Source organism: Lygodium microphyllum, chromosome 26 (genome assembly GCF_053477565.2).
Source record: "Lygodium microphyllum isolate KBCC chromosome 26, Lygodium_microphyllum_v1.1.10, whole genome shotgun sequence".
Classification (NCBI taxonomy): Eukaryota; Viridiplantae; Streptophyta; class Polypodiopsida; order Schizaeales; family Lygodiaceae; genus Lygodium; species Lygodium microphyllum.
The window spans coordinates 52,840,243-52,861,242 of NC_141160.1; the positions used below are offsets into that span (position 1 = coordinate 52,840,243).

General features: G+C 42.8%; 1 protein-coding gene across 3 annotated transcripts in view; it reads left to right on the top strand.

Annotated features, from left to right (window-relative positions):
- Window positions 1-20,488, top strand: part of LOC148013270 (metal transporter Nramp6-like) — a 57,382-nt gene extending 36,894 nt beyond the window's left edge. For 2 of the 3 annotated variants that reach the window (XM_087668395.1, XM_087668394.1), the window contains 2 exons: window positions 13,759-13,854; window positions 20,123-20,488. In XM_087668395.1, coding sequence (XP_087524521.1) covers window positions 13,759-13,854; window positions 20,123-20,443 — 417 coding nt within the window. In that variant the 3' untranslated portion in view covers window positions 20,444-20,488. Of the gene's footprint in view, window positions 1-12,428; window positions 12,758-13,758; window positions 13,855-20,122 lie in introns of those variants that run through there. The other variant, XM_087668396.1, reaches the window with a different exon arrangement.
- The last annotated feature ends 512 nt before the right edge of the window (window positions 20,489-21,000 follow it).

A 21,000-nucleotide genomic window follows, 5' to 3' on the forward strand; every position in this document is an offset into this window, starting at 1 on the left:
TAAAAATTTTGGGCTTTTGCCTAAAAAGCCCCAAATTCATAAAAAATTTAGGGATTTTTTGTTCATGCCCAAAAGTGCCAGATTTTGTGCCAAAATTTTGGGGCTCTTCACATTTGAGCCCAATTTTCACAAAGTTTCAGTAAATAAATTTGGTGCTTTTGTGAAATTCATCAAAATTGAGGCCAATTACACCTTTTATACCAATAATCGCAGACATTGGAGCCTTTTCAGCTGCAAATTCCTCTTTGTCATCATCAATTTTGTGAAAAATTGTAAGTTTTTTGGCATTTTCTTCGCTTTATTTTTGTGTTGCCCTTGCATTTGTGTACCTTGGACAGCATCTTGTTACAAATACCAGCAATTTGCAGCAAGGATGGGAGGCCAAAATGATTTTGCTCAATATGTTTGGAGACTCCAATAAATTGGATGGCACTAATTATCCCATATGGGCATACATGATGAAGCATGTCTTAGTTGCCAAGCAGCTTTTGGATTATGTATGTGGTTAAGAGGTTAGGTTTGCAGGCCCAACTACATAGAATATTGCAAGTTTATCTAGCTCATTCACGGTCACTAGTGGATCTTCTGCTGTAGTCCTTGGTGCATCTCCCACTGCAAATCAACTGAGATGGGATGGGCATGATGCCCAAGCTCATGCTTTGATTGCACTCTCATGCAAAAGACAAATTATCCTGCATATTCGATCATGCACAATGACCAAGGATGCTTGGGATAATCTTGCTTCTTTGTGTCAAGTGCGCAATGAGGCTTGTATAGTCCATTTGTATAGACAACTTGAGATGGAGCACATGGATGTTGATTCAGTGAATGCGATTGTACGACAAAACATAGATTGATAAACTCAAAACACAGTTAGGATTAGGGTAACTCAAAGACAATGAACACAATGAATAATAAAGTGAATGAATAATGAATATATAGTGTTCATGCAACAAACACACCATGCAGTGAATACTTTTTTTTTCCCTATAAAATGTGGCTGATTATATTACTTAAAAAAACTGATTACAACGGAGTAGTCATGCTCAATAGATCAAGCTGGAGCTGATGAAAGTCACAGATATATCATATATACAAGCCTTTCAAGGTGGTCTGGGGGAGATAGGGGCAAGAAGCCATGGAGGGGGGGGTGTATCGCCATTTGGGGCTGCCTGTCTGCATCACGAAGAACATGTCCTGGCCGCCCCAAGTGCACATGAAATGACCTCAGAGCTCCTGACAAGCCCTAGACTCGCCTTGCACCTGATTCCATCGGTCTCGAAGGGAGTGGATGATGGAGGTCCAAAGCTCTGCTAAGGTCGCCTGTACTGAAAGTCTCTCTCCACCGAAAGCCACCTGACACTACGCCTTCCAGATATGCCAACCAATAAGATGCCCTATGATTTCCCATACCTCAGAGCAGTCTACTGTGGGCTCCAGTACCTGGCAAATGGGTAGAGCCTCTAAACCCACCACTGCGCACGACCCTGCCTCGATAATGAATATCGTATCCTGCATCCCGGCCTCATATAGAAGGTGACGGCCGTGGCTGACCGCCTGCCAGCAGAAAGCTCCCCAAGAGATACATCCAAGGCTGGGTGCTATGTGGTGAAGGATGCAGCATACTCCTCTTCACACGAGCTGTGTTGCCTCACACGACCAAAGGCAGTGCTTTGGGGTTTCCATAGACTACTGTATGCAACACTTACAAACTCCCTCCTTCTGTATGTGGGCAAGCCAGCTTCCCACCGCCAAGCCTCCATGTGCTACCAGCCATAAAAAATACGATACTCTCCTTGGCCTCCAGCTGTCTCATAGGCGCCGCTAGAAGGTCCGTCGGAACGGCTCCGTGATGCTGTGCTCCACCCAGTGCTTGCTATGTGATGGCGCCCAATCCATATCCTCCTGCATTAGTACATGTTTGCCAATCTTGGCAGTGTACTCCAGGAACCTCGGTGGCTTCTTGGCAACCACAGTGGCCAGCTAAAGTCACTCTCTCGGATCCCACTCTAGCTCATCAAGTGGCCTTCCTTCCCAGATCCAGAGGCGCCACTCCTTGAGCTCTTGCCAAAAGACCAAAGGGTCGAGCCGCCATGTCTTCTCCTGAAGGCCAACCACCCGGATCCTTTTCCATGAAAGGACGGCTATCCCCTCGTCCTGTTGCCCTCTGTCAAGAGCCAGACGCCCCCCCTCGTGCACTCTGAAAAAGGTCCCAGGTGAAGCGCCACCCACTCTTCCTGCCACCTATAGGGGGGATACTTGCAGGTGAAAACCTAACGGCCCATATCTCCCCGGGCTCTATTGGCTCTCGTATAGGGGGAGCAAGCCACTCCTGAGGTATTGCTGCGTCTATCTCCCTTCTCCTCAGCTCCACTCCTCGCTGGCAGCCTGATACTTGTTGCAGCACCTCCTCGTCCGCCGTCCTGTACACCTTCCGCCATGTCCTGATGGTACGAGTTGGGCCAGCCTCCTAACCAACCCACTGGATGTGGGGGTGCTCGCCAATCTGTGTCTCTTCGCGGTCCCTGACCTGGGGATTCCAAATCACCGGTTGACGGTCTATCTCCTCTTGGCAGCTTGGGGGGCTCTGGATTAGGGCCTTACGGAGGCCCTGCCACACGTGGAGCAAGCTGCGTAGGAAGGGTGATCGGGGGGGGGGGGGGTGATCTGGGATGATGTGAAGATCCATCTCAGGGACGGCCTCCACTCACTGCCAAGCCTCGGTCTATAGTCCTAAAGACCCTCCTGCAATAGGACCTTTCAAGTCTGCCCTCCTAGTGTGAGGCCGCGGACAACTAGCTTGCTCAGGAGGGCCATACTTTGATACTCTGGGTCTATGATCCCAAGCCCTTCCTTTGACCAATGTCATATGATGGGCGGGAGTGATGTTGAGTCCCACTTGGAACCCTAGGTAGCGGACGATCTGTCCTCTACTCACCCATCCAAGTCCCAGGTGGATGCTCCACTCCGTGCTAGAGTTCGGGTCTGTGAGAAAACCAACCGACTTTTGCCAGTTGATTTTTACTTCCGTTGCAGAATAGAACACCTCAAGAGCCAACCTCACTCTCTCCAACATCAACTCGTCGTCCTCTATGTAGAGTGCTGTATCATCTGCATACTCTGAGTCTAACAACTCGGTCTCCTCTCTTACTGGAAGTTGGAGGCCACGTAATCCGCTCACACGTGACCTGAGGAAGTGAGACATCACCTCTGCAAAGAGAAGGAACAGGTACGGGGCCAGGGGGCAGCCCTGTCGAACCGATCTCTCCAGCCGAAACTCCTCCCCTCGCCTCCCACCTATGAGAACCCTGTTGGTGGCCGATCTGTAAAGTGCGGAGATTCGGGAAATCCAAGCCTGGGGGAAACCCGACCTCACCATGGTGCCCTCTAGGAAATCCTAGTCCACCTTGTCATAGGCTTTCTCAAAATCCAAGAGTAGTACGGCTAGTCTCTACCCACTGTGTTGGGCCCACTTTGTCACCTCAAAGAAGGTGAATACATTGTCCAGGATGCTCCTATCCTGGACAAAGTCTGTGTGTGTGCCATGGATGATGTCTGGAAGCAAGGGTCATAGTCGCCTACCAATTATCTTTGCCAGTGCCTTATAGGCCATTGACAATAAGGTGATCGGTCTCCATTGGGAAAGCTCCAGCCGGTCTCCCCCTTTGGGGAGAAGGCAAGGCCTGCCAATAGACTCCATGACATTTGTCCTGAAGTGAAAATCTCCTGAAAGGCCATCAGTAGGGGGTCCTTCACCACTTCCCAGAACGTAGTGAAGAAAGCCTTAGAGAGGCCATCCTTTCCCGGGCATTTCTGCCTGTCTTGTGTATGGAAAGCCTTCTCTAGTTCCTTCTCTATGAAGGGGGCTAGGAGGGAGCGTTCCATCTCCTCTGTGAGGAGGGACAGGATGTTATCCCAGACCTGCTATCTACATCGTTGTCCTCTAGCTTAGGCTGTCTCCTACTGGAAGAGGTGACTATAGTAGTCAGTGGCAATCTTCATCACCTCGTTTGGGCTAGAACGGGTCCTCCCATTCTGATCTTGGAGGCTGCGTATCTGCTCTCCTGAGGTGCGAGGCTGGTGCACTTGGAAAAATTCCCTGTACATCGTGTCCCCCTTTCGTGCCCAGAAAGCTGCTGAGGTGCGGAAAGAGAACTCAGAGCGCCTGTCCTCTAAGCCAGCAATGGCTGCTCGCGCACACACCTATGCGTGGAGAGTGGAATCCCCTGGTGTCTCCTGTAATAATCTTTGCGTGGCTGCAAGGTCCCGCCGGAGTGCTCTCTCCTCCTCCCAGCTCTGCTGCCTGGCGTGTATGGCTACCTCTTGGCAGATTCTGCTCGACTTAGCTAGAGCCTCTGCAATCTTCTCTGTGATTTGGCCCCTCCTGCCCCACCCTCTGGTCCAAATTTGCTCCATCTATCTCGTCACCTCCACTCTCCTATAGATCGAGTCAGGGATCCGACAAGATCGTGTATCTAGGGCAGATTCTGGGGGATCTAGTGTCAGGAGAACTGGGCAATGATCAGACAATGTGGTGCCCGCCAACTGTCCAATCTGGCCTCCCCGAGAGCCTCCCCACTCTCCCACATAAACTTGTCCAACCGCTCTAGCAGGACTCCACCTAGCTGCCTGTATCCCCAAGAGAAGTCCAGCGACCTCTCCCTCTTGTGGAAGGCAGGGTCTCTCCAGGCATCACGTGCTCCTATTGCCAATAGAAAGACCTCCCATGCCTCCTGCTCCTCCTCGGGCATGCCCTGGTAGTTTCTCCCTCTGCCCTACTGGTCCTCCAAAGCCTCCAGGTTGTTGAAGTTTCCTTCAACAATCCAGGAGTCCACATCATGCAGTGAATACTAAACCTTGAACTCTCATATCTCTTGGATCAAGGTAGAGGTTATGAGTTGTAGAGTGTGTCGTACTCCGAATGGATCCCAAATTGCAGCAAAGGTAGCCTCTGAGTGTTGAACACTAGTAAATGTAGCCAAGGAAGGTTGAATCTAATGCAAATGGAAGTGCAGGAGAGAGAAAGACTAAAACCATAGGTACCCGAGGAGAGAGAAAATCTGCACAAGAGCTGTTAGATGCAAACGCAACAATTAGAGGCAAGAGAATGTTAGGGCCAGCCAGAAACTGCAAACACAACATTCAAAGGAGAGAAGATCTTGGCGGCAGTTGCTAGTTGATGGGGACAACATCCAACTGTAGGTGACAACACCCAACTGTAGGCGATAGCTCCTAGGACCTAGTGACAGCAGCAAATGCGCGAAGAAGGCTGGAATCAAGTGCTAGGTGGTAGGAGGTGGCTGATGGAAGCTCTAATTGCAATTTCCTCCGCAATGGGGTGTGGGCAGCACAGTTATGGCTCTTGAAACCTACAAAAACAAGATTAAGGGAGAGTGGTGGACTTTATGCATATTTATAGAAAGTTTGGCTCACCCAAATTAGGGTTTTGCATGCGGAACACAACAACTCTCTAGGATCACGTTTCCTTTTAAAATAAGAGCTATTCTTCATTAATTAAGCATGTTTTGGGGTTGTTTGAATCAGGCTAATGCATTTTCAGCTCGACACAATATGTTATTGATTTGGCTTTGCAAATGTGTATAATCAACTTTGCAGTGGCAAGAGGAACAAGGACTATGCACTTAAGGCTGGTTTTTTAATGATGTATCCTAGCAAGGTAGTTGATCACATTTTCTTTTGGCCAGCTTTGAGGCATGATATTGAGGGGCTTGCTTGCGCATGCATTGTATGTCAAAAGGTTAAATATAATAGACAAAAGGTTTTGCGGTGGTTGCATTCTTTGCCTATTCGTCATAGGCCTTGATAGAGCATTGCTATGGATTTTATTTTTGATCTTTTGAGGACACCTATTAGCAATGGTGGCATTTGGACTATCATTTGTAGATGTAGCAAATAGACATATTTGTTTAGAAGAAGATCAAGGTTGATCATATGGCACACACTTTTATGCAGCAAATGTTTAAGCATCATGGTATGCTGGAATCCATCATCAATTATAGAGATCCATATATGACTAATTTGTTTTAGAAGGATTGCTTAATAACATTGATACTACATTGAGATTCTCATCTTCCTTCCATCCACAAATTGGTGGGCAATCAAAAGAGGCAAATTCTATAGTTTTGATTCTCTTTAGATGATATGTGTTAGAGCGCAAGACAATGCGAACAATGTTTGCCATTGGTTGAGTTTGCATACAACCACATTATGTTTAGTTGTGTTGGTAAGGCTCCATTTGAGATTTTGGAAGGTGGAAAGAACGTTGCATCTATCTTTCAAACCAAGGACAAGACCTTTGAGGTTGATAAAGGCATGGATGTTGCTTATCAAAAGGTTAAACATGGACTTCAAAGTTCTTAAGAAAAGCAAAAGAGAGCAATTGATCACCATAGTCGTGTATTGGAATTTATAGAAAGTGATTAGGTGTTACTATGCTTTGAGAATACAGGGCCAAAAAAGATGAAAGGCAGTGAGCACGTATATGCAAAACTGAATATACGCTACTATAGGCCATTCCAAGCATTGAAAAAGATCAGTGATATGGCTTTTAGTGATATAGGCTAGAGTTGTCCAAACATTGGGAGATACATACTACCTTTAATGTTAGCTTGTTGAGACTTTTCCATGGGGATGTACCAGAGGATGGATCTACTAAAATTGAATCTTAAGGAATTGGATGAGGTTCTTGTACTAGATCTGACTGTGGCACATAAGGAAAGGAAGGTTACGAGTAAAGTTTCAAACGCTACTTGGTGAATTTTAAAATTATTCATGTATGGATGCAAAATGGATGAAAGAGGGTGACTTGATAGATCATCCTCAGTTGTTGCAACTTCCCTCAATGCATTTCAATTAGAGCCGATATTAGATTAGGCTCATTCAAGCTCATTAAAGTAGGGGGTCTAGAGTATTACTTGATACTTAAGGGGGAGATAGCACTTCTGTGAAGAAAACTGCTAGGGTTTGCACTGAGGACACATAGAGTGTACGACCACGACAGAAACACAAAGAGACACACACAGACATAGAGGATTAAACTCAAACCCTAAACACAAAACTCAAAACTCAAACACAAACAAAAGAAGGGTGAGAGAGAACAAAACTCTGAAGTGAATGAATGTTGTAAATGAATGTAAGAGTGTATAGTGTGTTCAAGGGCAAAGCAATGTTGGAGAGTGACGTCTACCAAAGATGGATCCCAAGTCTGTGACCACCAGTCGGAGTGTGAAGAGAGAGAAAATTGCAAAATGATGGTATCAGAGGCAAATGGAGAACCAAATGCAAGCTGTAGAAGATGCAGAGGGTAGAGAGCGGCCCTAGAAAGCTGCAAACGCAACAGATAGAGTATCGCCTGATGGAGGAGAGCATCAGGCGATGGCTATCTTACCAAGGGAATCCAAGTAGTCACCCCAAAGAGGACAAGGCATCGGACAAAGGGTGCACGTCAGCTGCCCAGTGGCCTACCAAGCCCCACAAAGGCAGATGGAACCACATTGATTTAAAAAAAAAAAAAATAAGTGAGGTAAATTTTATGGCAGGCGGCCGATTGAGTAATAGTGACCTAGAAGACGGGAGTAGGGAGGGTACACCTAGCACATCACAAAACGGAACAAGCTAACCCATGCACTTAGGGTGTCGATGACGAGGAAAAATAAGTAATGAGGTATCCATGTGATGGAGGAGGATGGTGATGTGGTAACAACAATCGCCGGTGGAAACAACTTAGGATCCGCTCCAGTGGTGCTTTGCACAATGAGATGCAAAGTATGCTACATGTTGAAGAATGCTCATGTAGCAAGTGCCACTTGGACAGTGTTCCTCGTGGGAAAATTGTTCACTTGCCCAAGCACCTAGTACAAAGATAATGAAATTATGCAATGCAAAGGGTAAGGTACAACAGGGGGAAGAAGCCATGTCGAAGACAAAGTGTTGAAGCTTGTAGAATACCAAGAAGGGTAGGAACCCCCTCTCAACTTGGATGGAGATGCCAAAGAAGAAAGCAGAGCCTGATGTCGGTCTTCATAAGATGCTGAGAACCATAAGGAATGAAAGAAGATGAAGTGGATGAAGAACCCTAATAGAAGAGCAAGGTAGAAGTCACCGCCATGATAGCATCGAAAGAGATGTTGCACAATCCGCCTCGGGAGGGAAAACCGCCATGCTGGAAGAAGAGCAAGCACTCCTAGGATGATGAAACCATGAAAGGAACGGTGTGCATCCCCATGTCTCTAGCCCAGGTAGGACCAAAGAAATCTGCAAGTTAGCCCTATATTGAAAGACAATCTCTTGCAAAAGAGATGAGAATTTGCAAACACAGAGGTTAGTGGTGAGATGCTCCAAAGCAAAATATAACATAAAGAAAATCTAACTCAAAATAAATGCAATGAATGTGTATGTGTGTGTGTAAATGCAACGGAAGACAAAAGAATGGAAAAGGTAAGGATAATGAATCCTATGGGCCCGACTCTAAGAGTGCGAAAAATGAATGCTAGACTGACTTAGGGTATTTGAAAGGACCTAGAGACATGCTAGGCTAAGAAGGTGACCACCGTCGCGTACGTCTAGTAGCAGGGCTTTGCCAAGGGAACGCCTAACGAGGTGGAGAGGAAGGTGAGATGGATGCATGAAGTGCAATGGAATTCAAACTTGCAGATCAATCAGTGAGTCCCTCAGGGACAGTGAAAGAGATGGGTTGCTGAGGCTGTACTCGAGCCACATGCCCAGCAGCAACAACGGGTGCTAAAGGAGCAGATAAAGCAGGAGCGGAAGGCATAACCCCACTGGACTATGTAGTCGCAACACTCTGTTGCTGAGGCTTTTTAGGTGGAAGACCTTGGGCCTTGGAGCGACACTCCTCGTCCACATGGCTTGCTCTGTGGCAGTGTGTGCAAAACCAGTTTTTCTTAGGGAGTTGCTACCAAATAGGTCTAGATTCTTTGATTCCATTTGAGGAAGAGGAGTCACCCTTTGATCGACTTGCCTTCGCATCTTGCGAGTTCTTGCCACTGGGGGTTTTCCCTGCCGAAGAAGAGGCGACCAAGCCCCTCTGCTCTGAATAAGGCTGTGATGAGTATTTCTTGTGGACTTGATTATGCAACCTCGCATAACGCAAGAACTGGCACTCAAACTTATAGAAGGTTGGCAATCGAGGTTGGGAGATGATGTGTTGAATGAAATGGAAGTACTTTTTGGGAAACTTATTCAAGAAGAATGTAACCTAATTGTCATCTGACTTTGGAGGGCTAGTATTGGCGAACTCAGCAAGTAACCACCTATATTCAGCAAGCTTGACTTTCAGATTATCCCCTTTCTTAATAGAGAACTCTTGAAGCTCAAAGTTGAGATTGATGCACCGAGTATGATCACGAGCTGCATACCGGTCGAGAAGGTGACTCCAAAAGTGTCGCAACTGAGAGTGAAACTCAGGAAGCAATCCTTGCATCAACTCAACATTGGCCGTGGCATTGCGGGCTCTCCATTGACGGATGTAGTCAGGGTGAGCTATCGGCATAGGCTCTAGACCAATGACGAGGTCCCAAAGACCCTAAGACTCAAGCACTTGTTGCATGAAATTAGACCAAGTGGTGAAATTTGACCCCGTTAAAATGTGTCTTATCCATGAAGGCATTCTTGACCGTTGCAACAGGAGTGGTAGTGCTCGAAGATGGATAGTGCGAAAAAGTGTAGTGTGGGTAGGATGGGGGAGTGGAGTACACTTGGGAATGGGCCCGAGAGTGCCCATCAAGCATGCGGGTAGTGTGCAAGGTGGATCCATAGGTAGGAATGGGCTGACTAGGCATGGGCATGGTAGTCACATGAGGAACCCAAGGAGGTGGGATGGGAACACGGGGAGTAGAATATGGGAATCCTTATGTAGATGTAACCCAAGGAGAGTGTGAAGATGCAGATGCACCATAAGTTGAGGATGGAAACCCTTGCGTTTGAGTGGTCATGTGAGATGTGAAGTTGGGGATAGTGAGGGGGATGCCCATCACAGTCGACCCAGGAGTTATGGGTGTGCTCATTTGTTGAAAGGTGACAGGCACTGTGTTAAAGGGTGGCATTTCCCCTGACGAAGTACCATGGTGCAAAGAGGTAGAGAATGGGGTGGAGAAGGAAAAGGTGCTAGAAGTGGAGATGGAAGATCCAACCCCTAGGGTGTGTGATGCAAATGTGGAGTGTAATCCAAGTTTTTGGAAAGAAGATGAGAGATGTGATATATAAGAGGGTGGGATGGGAGGAAAGTGAGAAGTGTGTGTGACATGCTCAAATGAAACAGAAGTTGTAGATGTATTTGAATTCCGTTTGCGTCGTGAGCCCTCTCTATTGAAGTTCACATACGCAAAGCCATTTGGATCCTGTACCTCAAAAGAAGAAAGAGGCGAGGGTTTTGATTCGTGCAACACAAAAGAATTGTACAAACCTGACATTGGACCTGGCTGAGATGATGAAGATGGATTGCTAGACGTTTCGAATGCCGTATATCCTCCATGATCGAAGAGGTGGCCAGCCTCACCAACCGGTCTGAATGTGGTAGCAAAATTGGTAGGAGGGGTGTAAACATCACAGTACTTGTTGCGATAGTACTTCTCAAAGTCCTCCTTTGTCATGCTAGTGAAATCTAGAATGGGAGTAGAAGAAGGTGAAAGTGGAGTGTTGTCCTCCTCACCGAGTCCATAATGCCATCTTAGAGCCTGGCAAGACATCATAGGAACTGGAGAAGAAGTACTAGATTGACATGTTGGGAGCAACAATTTTTCTTTCAACTTAATACCAGTGTGCAACTCTTAGTGTGCTACCAAGTTGGTAGCTTAGGAGCTACCATTTTATTCTTGACTTCATCCTAGTTGCTAGTTTTAGTGTGCTATTATTAGAATGCTACTAATGTGCTACTTTTAGATTACTACCAATGTTTTATGAAATTGGCAGGCTGGGAGCTACAATGTTGTTTTCAACCCAATATATGTATGCTACTTATAGTGTGCTACTAGGCTGGTAGCTTGGGAGATACCATTTTATTCCTGCCTTCATATCAGTGTGCTACTTTTATTATGCTCCTCAAATGCTTCTGGTGTATTGCTTTTAGGTTACTACCAGTGTGCTGCTAGATTGACAAGTTGGAAGCTACCATTTTATTATTAACTTGATACCACTCTACTACTTTTAGTACGTTACTAGTCTACTACCAATGTGTTACCAAAATAGCAAATTGGGACAATGTGATTCAGTTACGAGTCGTATTGTGTGCCTCGCACAAAGACTAGCTCTCCACAATATCCATAGGATACTCTTTACAAGAGCACCGGCTCTGATACCATGTGAAGAAAATTGCTAGGGGTTTGCACCAAGGACACACAGAGTGTACGACGACGACAGAAACAAAAAGAGACAGACATAGACATAGAGGGCAAAACTCAAACCCTAAACGCAAAACTCAAAACTCAAAACACAGAAACTCAAACACAAACAGAAGAAGGGAGAGAGGGAACACAACTCTGAAGTGAATGAATGTTGTAAATGAATGTAAGAGTGTATAGTGTGCTCAAGGGCAGAGCAATGTCGGAGAGTGACGTCCATCGGAGGCGGATCCCAAGTCTGTGACGACTAGTCAGAGTGTGAAGAGAGAGGAAACTACAAAACGATGGTACCAGAGGTTGTTGGAGAACCAAGCGCAAGTTGTAGAAGATGTAGAGGGCAGAGGGGGGCCCTAGAAAGCTGCAAATGCAGCAAACAGAGTGTCGCCCGCCTGATGGAGGAGAGCATCAACCAGTAGCCACCTGGCAGTGAAGGACCAAAACGTAGGGTAGTAAAGGTCGTGCGATGGAGGAGGACTGCCCATTGTCGCCAATAGCCAAAAGCTCCGATAACAGCTCTTACTTAGTTGGGGTGGTCACAACCTGTTTTTCATGATGTAGGTGGGCAGCCCTAGGTGACGGTCCATCCCATCTCCATGGCTTCTTTTCCCCATACCCCCAAACTTCCTTGAGAGGCTTGTATACATGATTGCTTTGTGATTTTGAGAAAACTCTAGCTAGATTTTTGATCAAATGTGCCTCATTGCACAATTTTTCTGAGTAGCCAAAATTTTTACTGCATTTAAAAAAAAACAAAGAAGACTTGGACAGGGCTAAGTATTCTTAATTTTTCACATTATTATTTTATGAAAATTCATTTCAAGAGGCTGAATAAAACACAAATAAGAATCCAATGAAGAAAATGGAAAGTAATTTGTATGGATAAAAGATAAAATACCTACAAATCAATCTGATTGTGCAGAAAAAGGGTTGGACAGGAACATGTTAATCTAAATCGTAGGATGGACATTTAATAAGAACATATGGGATCAAAAACCATGAAAGTTTTATGCTAAACATGAAACAAAACAAATGCCCTATATGCATGGGCAGGTTTAACACTTCGCACACAGGGAGAGAACATACCATGCAAGATTGGGAGAGTCTGTTTTGGGCAATCTAGGCTGTGCACAGTTGGGGAGACTTGAGAGTGCATTCTGGGACAGGCAACAGCTGATCTAGGGTTTGCAACAGTTGACACCTCATCTTTCGCAGTGGGCAACAAGTCTCTGGGCATTTTTGGGCCAATTCAGCAGGTGACTGCTGCTGTTAACACCTCTCAGCTTGAAATTGAAGACTTCTCACTGATTGACTGCTCCCCTCTCTTTCTCTCAACAATCTGAAGATTCTCAGCCCTGCAATTGCTGTTACAGACTTAATTTTTTTTAAAAAGGGTTTAGTAGCTCTTCATGGATGTGTGCATGACGAAATCAGACATGCATGAAGCCCTATTGCTGTAAATAAGAGAAGTTACAGCAGATCTGAAGACATTCAGCCATCTACAGCAAAGGCACTTTGCAGACAAAGGTTGAAGACCCAATTTGGCTCTCTGACTACTCAAAATCAAGGGGCAAATTGGGGATATTAGCTGCTGGTCATAGAGGTTCTAGATTTTGCAAGAGATTGTCCTTCGTGTGCTGAAGATTTTGGGAAATCTTGGACTTATTCCTTGAGCTCACAGCCAGCCCACCAACTTCTTGGGGATCTAGTCATTCTCTTGGTTGTACAACAAGTTGTTGGAATAGAGTTTAAAGAAATATGGCAAGGAGCACCAGCTTTGGAACCAATTGGTGTCGGTTGTGTCTTCTGATTGGTAAGTATTAATTTTGTTGTTTTATGGATTATTGCTTGCTGTAAATTGCTTGTGAATTTGGTAGATCGCCACCCTTTTAATCAATGAAGGCTTGTTTTAGTGGGTCCCATGAGCTTCCAGTGGATTTGTGCATGCTGCCATGGCTTGGGATAGAGAACATGTTCTTGCTTTGATACCAATGAAATGCTTGCTTTATTCCCCTAGCCTTAATGCGTGATGCATTCACACTATAAGACCGACCAATTGTCCTGACTCCTACCTTTTAGGATTTATTTGCACATAGTGATAAAATGGTCAATGGCCAATGCCATGGGTGCCCATCTAGGATGTCCAAGGATGCAACAAGCAAAGATGCAAGTAAACTACTTATGTTGGAATAGAGGTAGTCCCTGCCTATGCTTCTATGTTACATGATGTGGTTGATTTTCTTGGTTATGGAAATCTTTCTTAATACTTATATGACACGTCTTTTGCAATTGTATGTGTTTTAAACCTTGCAAATCTTTTAGCTTTGGTACAATAATGTAGGATATTGACTTTACTTTCTTTGGGGGTGGGATGCATATGCAGATGATACTTTCTTTTGAGTTGCCATTTGCGCTCTTGCCACTTTTGAAATTTACAAGCAACCCTGTGAAGATGGGTCCACATGTCAACTCCAAAAAGGCAAGCATGCAATCAATTTTATTAAAGATGTAGTGAATTTTTTTTATTTTAAGGTGTTGTTGATTGATTGAAGAGGAGAATCATAGCCAAATTTTAAAACATATTGTATTATGTGTTCATTAAAATCATAGCTTTAAATATTTTTTATAGAGTAGCATGTATATCTCTATAGTCAACACCATGTAAATAGAATTATGTACTCTTAATTCAAAGTACACACGATTATTTCTTTTTCATCAAATTTTATTTTCAAAGAAGAGAAGAATTGATTAATGAACACATAAGAGAAGAATTCCCTAGGTAAAGTTACAAGAGCAAGCCTTGTATAGGACTTAAGTGAAATAATACTACATAAAACATAAATAAGTAAGGTCTACTATAAGGATTGAGTAAATAGGCAGCTAGGCACTCTGTAATGCCAAACCGTGTGGGACATGAATAAATAGTTCTCTTTGCAAAGTCATGCGTGGTGACATCCTATCTTCCCATTTCTCTCTCAATTCCAAACATACTCTCTTAAAAACTTGGGACAAAAAGTTTTGAATGGTCCATCATTCTTTTGGGCCCAAATTGCATAGGTAAATAGATTGAATTTCTTCGAATTCCTTTTTTCCATGGCTTGAAAATTAACAAATCAATACTCATTCTTCTTGAGTGAAAAATCTTGTTGGAGGGGCTCCAGTCTTAATACCATGGTTTTTACTTGTTTCAATACTCTCGACTCTTCCTTTACATATAGTTCTATGATTTATGTGATTTCAAGATAGCTAAGCCATAGTCCTTGGTGCACCTATATATTATCTAGATTCTATGAGGCGTTTGAATCATGGAAAACTGACATGATGAGGAGTGCCTCAGATCATATGAGTGATTGCTATGGTAACAATGTGATGTACCTTCTTGTTCAACGGTTGGGTTTTCTTGACCACTATAAAGGTTTTAGAGCTTTTTACTTTGCACAAGGGCCTCATAGGCAAGATATAGGTACCCTAGGGACCCAAGGAGATGTATGTTTGTATACCTTGTATCAGTCATGGGTATTGCACTATGGCTGGCCACCCAAAGTTGCAAGGGAGGTGCCTCTCAAGGATGTCTCTCTCACCAAGATAAATATAGGGGCTTGTAACTTGTAGTGCATCTCCAGTTGTGCATTGACATAAAGCAGGACCATTTCGACTCCAAGACCCCATTCTTGGATGCACTCTGTCAGTGTCCTAACACTTTTAGGCTAAGGTATCTATTCATTTGCCTATATAACAAGGCACCATTTTGATTGCTCATAGTCTATGTTTCCTTGTTGCTCACACTAGTTCTTGTGTATTTTTATTTCTCTCACCTCTCTTATGCATTGTCATGTGGTTTTGGTTGTCCTCATCAGAAAAACTTCTTTATATGGTGGAAGGATGTCAGGGTAATCGTTCATAAATTATTCATCCATCCACTTTGCGCCGGATGTGTTTAAATCTTTGAATTTTTCGTGTCACAAGGCCACTTCTTGTGGTTTAATACTTGTGAAACAAATTTTTTAAAGGTTTAAAGAGTTTTTTTGTTTCTTCGACTTTTTGGGGATCTTTAGTAATGGGCTTTTTTATTGTGGTCTCACGAGGCTTGAGCAAATTTATATAGAAACATTATTTCATTTTCTAACAAGCAAGAAGCTCAAGTCTATTAGTAACTTCATTTATTTTGTCAATTATTGAAGGGTCCAAAGTATGTCTTTGAGAGCTTTGGAGAAGATAAAGTTGGACTATAGTTTTGTATTAGCTTGACTTTATCAAACTTTAGTAAAACATATTGACCATTTTTAAAAGCCAAATGCCTTATTTGTTTCTTAGCTTGCTTCTTTTGTTACTCTTGGGCTGCTTTAATAGTAGCTTGAACTTAATCCATTGTTGATTGGAGTAGAATTGAGGAGCATTTGTAGGAGCATAGGAGATCACTACTATCTTCTGTGTCATATCTGTGTAACTGACCTTTGCTTATGTGCCTTTGGCATAATGCTGATGAGCTCTCCCAAATCAAAAGGGATAACCTTGCTTAATTGTGCTTGTAGAACATCTATTTCCAAGATGAAATCTTGTCCTAATTCTTGAGCAAGTTTCTGCATATCCCATCCCAAGACAAACCACCAATTCTTATCTCTTTCTTATTACTTTCAATCCTCTCATTCTTCGTGATTGCTGGCATAACTACTTTACAAAAATGTGTTGAATCAGATCAATGCACTTTTTGTATTTGCGTGGCCAATTTTGCTTGTAATGACTCTGCTATAGGCTTTTCCTTTCCGATGGATTCTTCATACCGAGAGGAGAAGATTGGTCGTCGTCCTCACTCCATACATTTTTTAAACTCATATTTTATGGCTGAAACCCACAATTTTGGCAACAAAGAAAAGAAGAATTGATGTCGCCAAACTTGGGCTGCCCAAGAGAAAGAGAGTCTCAATAGCCAAATCAACTTTCTAAACGAGTTACCAAATCAAAATTTGAAATTTCAAACTTTATTAAGAACTAATTAATGCTTTAGTAATCAATCATAAGTGAGGTGCTCACTAGAACAAACTTAAAAATTAGACTTACTTTATAACTTAAGTGAGTTGCTTACTAGGCAAAAGTTTCACTGTAACTGAATTCAAAGGTGCAAACTTTTAAGTTAACGAAAGTTTCTCATTGCCACTTAGTCTATACGCTTGTCCATTGCATGACCAATGTCAAATCCTTTAGTGCTGGTATATTGATCACTATGCCAAGAACTAGAGATACCAAATCATTCTAATTAACAAAACTTGGTGAGTTAATTAAATTGTCAGGCTTATTTTGCATTCCGGAGATTGGAGACATAGCCCCCTCTTGAAACATCACAAGCAACCCTAATTTCATGCAATTAAGATTCAAGAAGCCATATGAAATGACTAACACATGTTTCCAAGTAACCAAGCGTACTACTGTTTTTGCATATATTGTTGATGTACAATTATCCATACATGTTTGTAATTAACCAAGCAGACTATTGTTCCTCCATGTATTATTTCATACATGTTTTCAAGCAACCAATCACACTATTGTTACCCCCATGTATTGGCAAAGTATATTTATCCAAGATGGTAGTCATTGCACTAGTATACAATAAATCACTACTGTACAAATCTACAACTTTCAAAATTGTACTCACTACACAAGTAAATACTCAAGTATAATTGTAGAAACACAATTGTCTAGTATGCTGATCATAGAATTACTTGTATAGAATTGGAAGTATTTCCAAACGGCCTCTAGATATGCGAGCATATCTATAGTAAGGCAATAGAATCACCACCCCTCTCCTCTTGAGCATCATGCAATGCTTTAGATCTATGCTTTATTGAGCTTGATTGAGCAACCAGAAAGTTTCAAGGTAAAGCTATAACAAATGAGGTGAATCTACCAAATTATCCTTCTCCATCCATTTCCCATCAATTAGTGCATACTTTTGAAACTTGACCAAATAGTGGCGGGAAAGTCTACCCTTGATCTTCCTTTGCTTATATGCCAATATCTACTCACGAACCAAGATTTCATCGGGTTCTTTAACCTCTAGGTGAATCTCATCACTAATGTGCTTAGGTACATCACCATGGAAAGTCGTAAGAAAACTCACAAGAAAAGCATAGCAAATTTTCCAATTATCAAGACGCTTCAACCTGTAAGCCACCTCACTGATCCTTTGCAACACTTGAAAAGGCCTATAATATCATACACTAATTTTAGAGAAAAAACGCCCCTTTATTTTCTTTCCCTTGGCCTTTCCAAAGCGTAACAAGATCCAATCATTGTTTGTAGATGCCAAAACTTTATGGTGATGGTCAATTGCTTTCTCTTGTTTTGTTGGAGTCTTTGGAGAGCTATCTTTACTTCAGCATAAGCTTCATCCATACTCTTGATATATACTCGTTGACCTCAAATATTGTATCATTTGTATGTAGCACTTTCTTCCCCCCTTCCACAATCTCAAATAGTGTCTTGCCAGTGGAACTGTGCATTGTCTTATAATAAGCATATTTCATAAGTGGCAAAACCTACTCCCATTTGGTCTTATGCTCAGGCACATAACATTGCAAAAGATCTAAGATTGCATATTTGCCTCATAAGATTGCCCATCTGTTTATGGATGAAAAGAAAAAGAGAACTTTATGGTTGCACCCATATTCTAAAAAATGCCTCTCCAAAACAAACTCCTCACATGAGGATCCCTGTCACTTAAAATAGATTGTGGCATCCCATGATATTTAATGCTCAACAGAAATAGTCTTGCCATGTGATCCACAATTATTTGTTTCCTTTGGGGATTGAAATAAGTCTATTTGCTAAACCTACAAATAATGGTCCATATGCCACCATTCCCCATAGGTGTAAGAGAAAGATGTGAAGATATGCTAGTCTTTACATTGAGAAAGCACAAATGTACAAACACAACTAATGTGAAGATATGCTAGTGTTTGCATTTAAAAAGCACACTATACGAACACAAGTAAAACACAATAACTCACATAAAAATGCAAAAACACAAACATAATAGAAAGATAACTTTGAAGAAAATGAATGAATGTTGAAATGAATGTGTGTGTACAAAATGCTCAAGGACAAAACAGTCAATGACTCTCGTGGGAGTAGGTTGAGGGGGTAGTCAGAGTATAATGCCCACCAGAGACAAATCCCCAACGTTGTAACCACCAATCGAAGCACAGATGATGCTGTAAATGACAAGACAGCAGTACATTGCTGTCTTAAGAGGCTGGTGATGGTTAACATAGCAATGTACTGCTTGAAAATGATGGCAACTGGTCACATGCAATAGAGAAGAGTTGGGCAATTGATGGGAGAGGTAAGTCAATTGTTAGGTGGCCTGCACAGCTGCAAAAGCATAGGCCTGCACAGATTGTGGGTGAGCTGGATAGTAGGGAAGCCTGCTAAGATTGCAATCCAGCACTCTGAAGCACTTCAAATCTGGTCAGCAGCATACAGGCAGGTCACCTGGTTGTGTGGCAGCAGTTGAAGAGCTCAAGGATGTGTGGGCAGCAGCCAGGAGCAGTACATAGCAGCTGTGTGATGAAGACTGGAGTGAATGGACACACAAGATGCCAAGTGACTGAGCAGAACCAACCAAAACGATGGGAATTTGTTTACAGGTCACAAAGACTCTTTTAAGCATTAAGTTTGAGTTTTGGGGTTGTTTAAATGAGCTAATTAAGGTTTAATGTGAAATGATTATTTTTAGCTTAGCACTGCATCTCATGCCCAAAATTGGAAACAAAAAGGGATTGCAAGCATAGTTTATCCCGTGTATACCCTGAGATGTCCCACCCTAGAGCAGCTAGGGCACTGGTCAATGAGTGCATGTTGGCTACCTCAGAACCTTCCAAGACTACATTGGTGATGGTTATCTTACCTTAGGAGTCCAAAGGGCCACCCCAAAGAGGCCAAGGTATCTAACAAAGGGTGTTCGTTGGCTGCCTATTAGTATAGTACCCTACCAAGATGTGCAAAGGTGATGTAAAACCACTTTGAACGTTGTCTGTGTTTTATTTTTAAAAAAAAAGATAAATAGAAGTAATTGTGTCCATGAGGGTAATAAAGATGCCTTGAACTCTTCCTCTTGGAGTTGTGCTTATATAGAGAGCAACTCCCACAGTCCTAAGGGAGGCACTCCAGGGATACACACTAGCACATCTTTACTGACTTTTTCAGAGCTGCAGCTACATTTGATACTCAACATGTGCAAGGAGTCACCTTAGACAAAGCCACTCACAGATGCAGAGCATGTTGCTAATGGCCCACTAGCCCATCCTTGCTTGAGGACTGTCAAAGAATATTGATGATACTAGCATGCCATTCAGCATCTCTGGATTGATGCTTCAACTTATCCATATTGGATTGACCAATGATTTATTATGGGGTGATACTGATCCTTATTTTGAAGCAAAATAGTGGAAGATAAGATAAAGTTGAGGGACAGGGTTAGATGTGACAACCTATCAGGAGGATGGCAGTAAATTGGCACAGGGACAACAGGAAAGCTATGAACTTGTTGACACTTAAAAAGTGATTGGAATTCGGTTTGTTAGGACAACATTTGGATGTCTGTGACTGATTAGGAATTGGATATGGATAGTGTTGTTTGGCACTTGCTCACTGATTGCTCTTTTTTCCTGAAGAATGACTTGTTTTCAAGTAGATATGTGTAGCTAAGGCATTTTGAGATTTGCTGATCATCTTTTTTTGTGGTTCTGCAGGTGACTGTTATGACCTGGCTAATTGGCACGTGTATTATCCTGATAAATGTGTTCTACCTGACCAATGAGTTTATTCATTGGATGCACACCAGCACATTGCACCGATCAACAATCTGGGTTGTAGGTTTTTTGGGTTCATGTAGTTTACTTGCTTATGCTGGTTTTACATGCTACTTGGCATTAAGGACGGATAGGACAGAAACTTATATCTTACCAGAAATGTCTGAGAGCATTGATTCTTTGGAAGATCAGAAGAAATCTTCTGCTATTGAGCTGAATGAGAGCGGGCCACTAATTGTTAGCACAGAGTGTACACAGTAGATTCAATCCATTCTTTGCATGTATAATATGAAAATAGAAAGTGTTTGATTCTCTCTCTCTCTCTCTCTCTCTCTCTCTCTCTCTCTCTCTCTCCGTGCATGTGTAAACATCTAGTTGTATCCATGACACCAATCGATCTGGCTGATTGCTGTTTTTGAAAGCTATTCTTAGGGTTCTTATTTCCTCGTTTAAATACCCAACCAGTAACGACTGCATGGTGAGTAGAGGTGGGCATTGTTGGCTATTTGTCATAAAGGGATTGGAATTTGAAATAGCGCATCACTAAGAGATGGGGAGCCACAACTGAAAATACTAGATAATGGAGACTCTGGATCATTTTGTGTATCAACACAATTATTTCTGCACATTAAAACATTGGAATTTGGTGTGATCTCATACTTGCTTTAAAGTAGAAATGCAAGGAAGAAGTATGGACAGAAGAGTTGTGGAGAGAAAAAGGGTATTTGATGTTAGTTGTGAAATTAGTTGCCAAATAAAAAGTATGATCAAAGTCTTCTTGAAAATATAGAGATCAAAGGAAAATGATGCCCATTGGA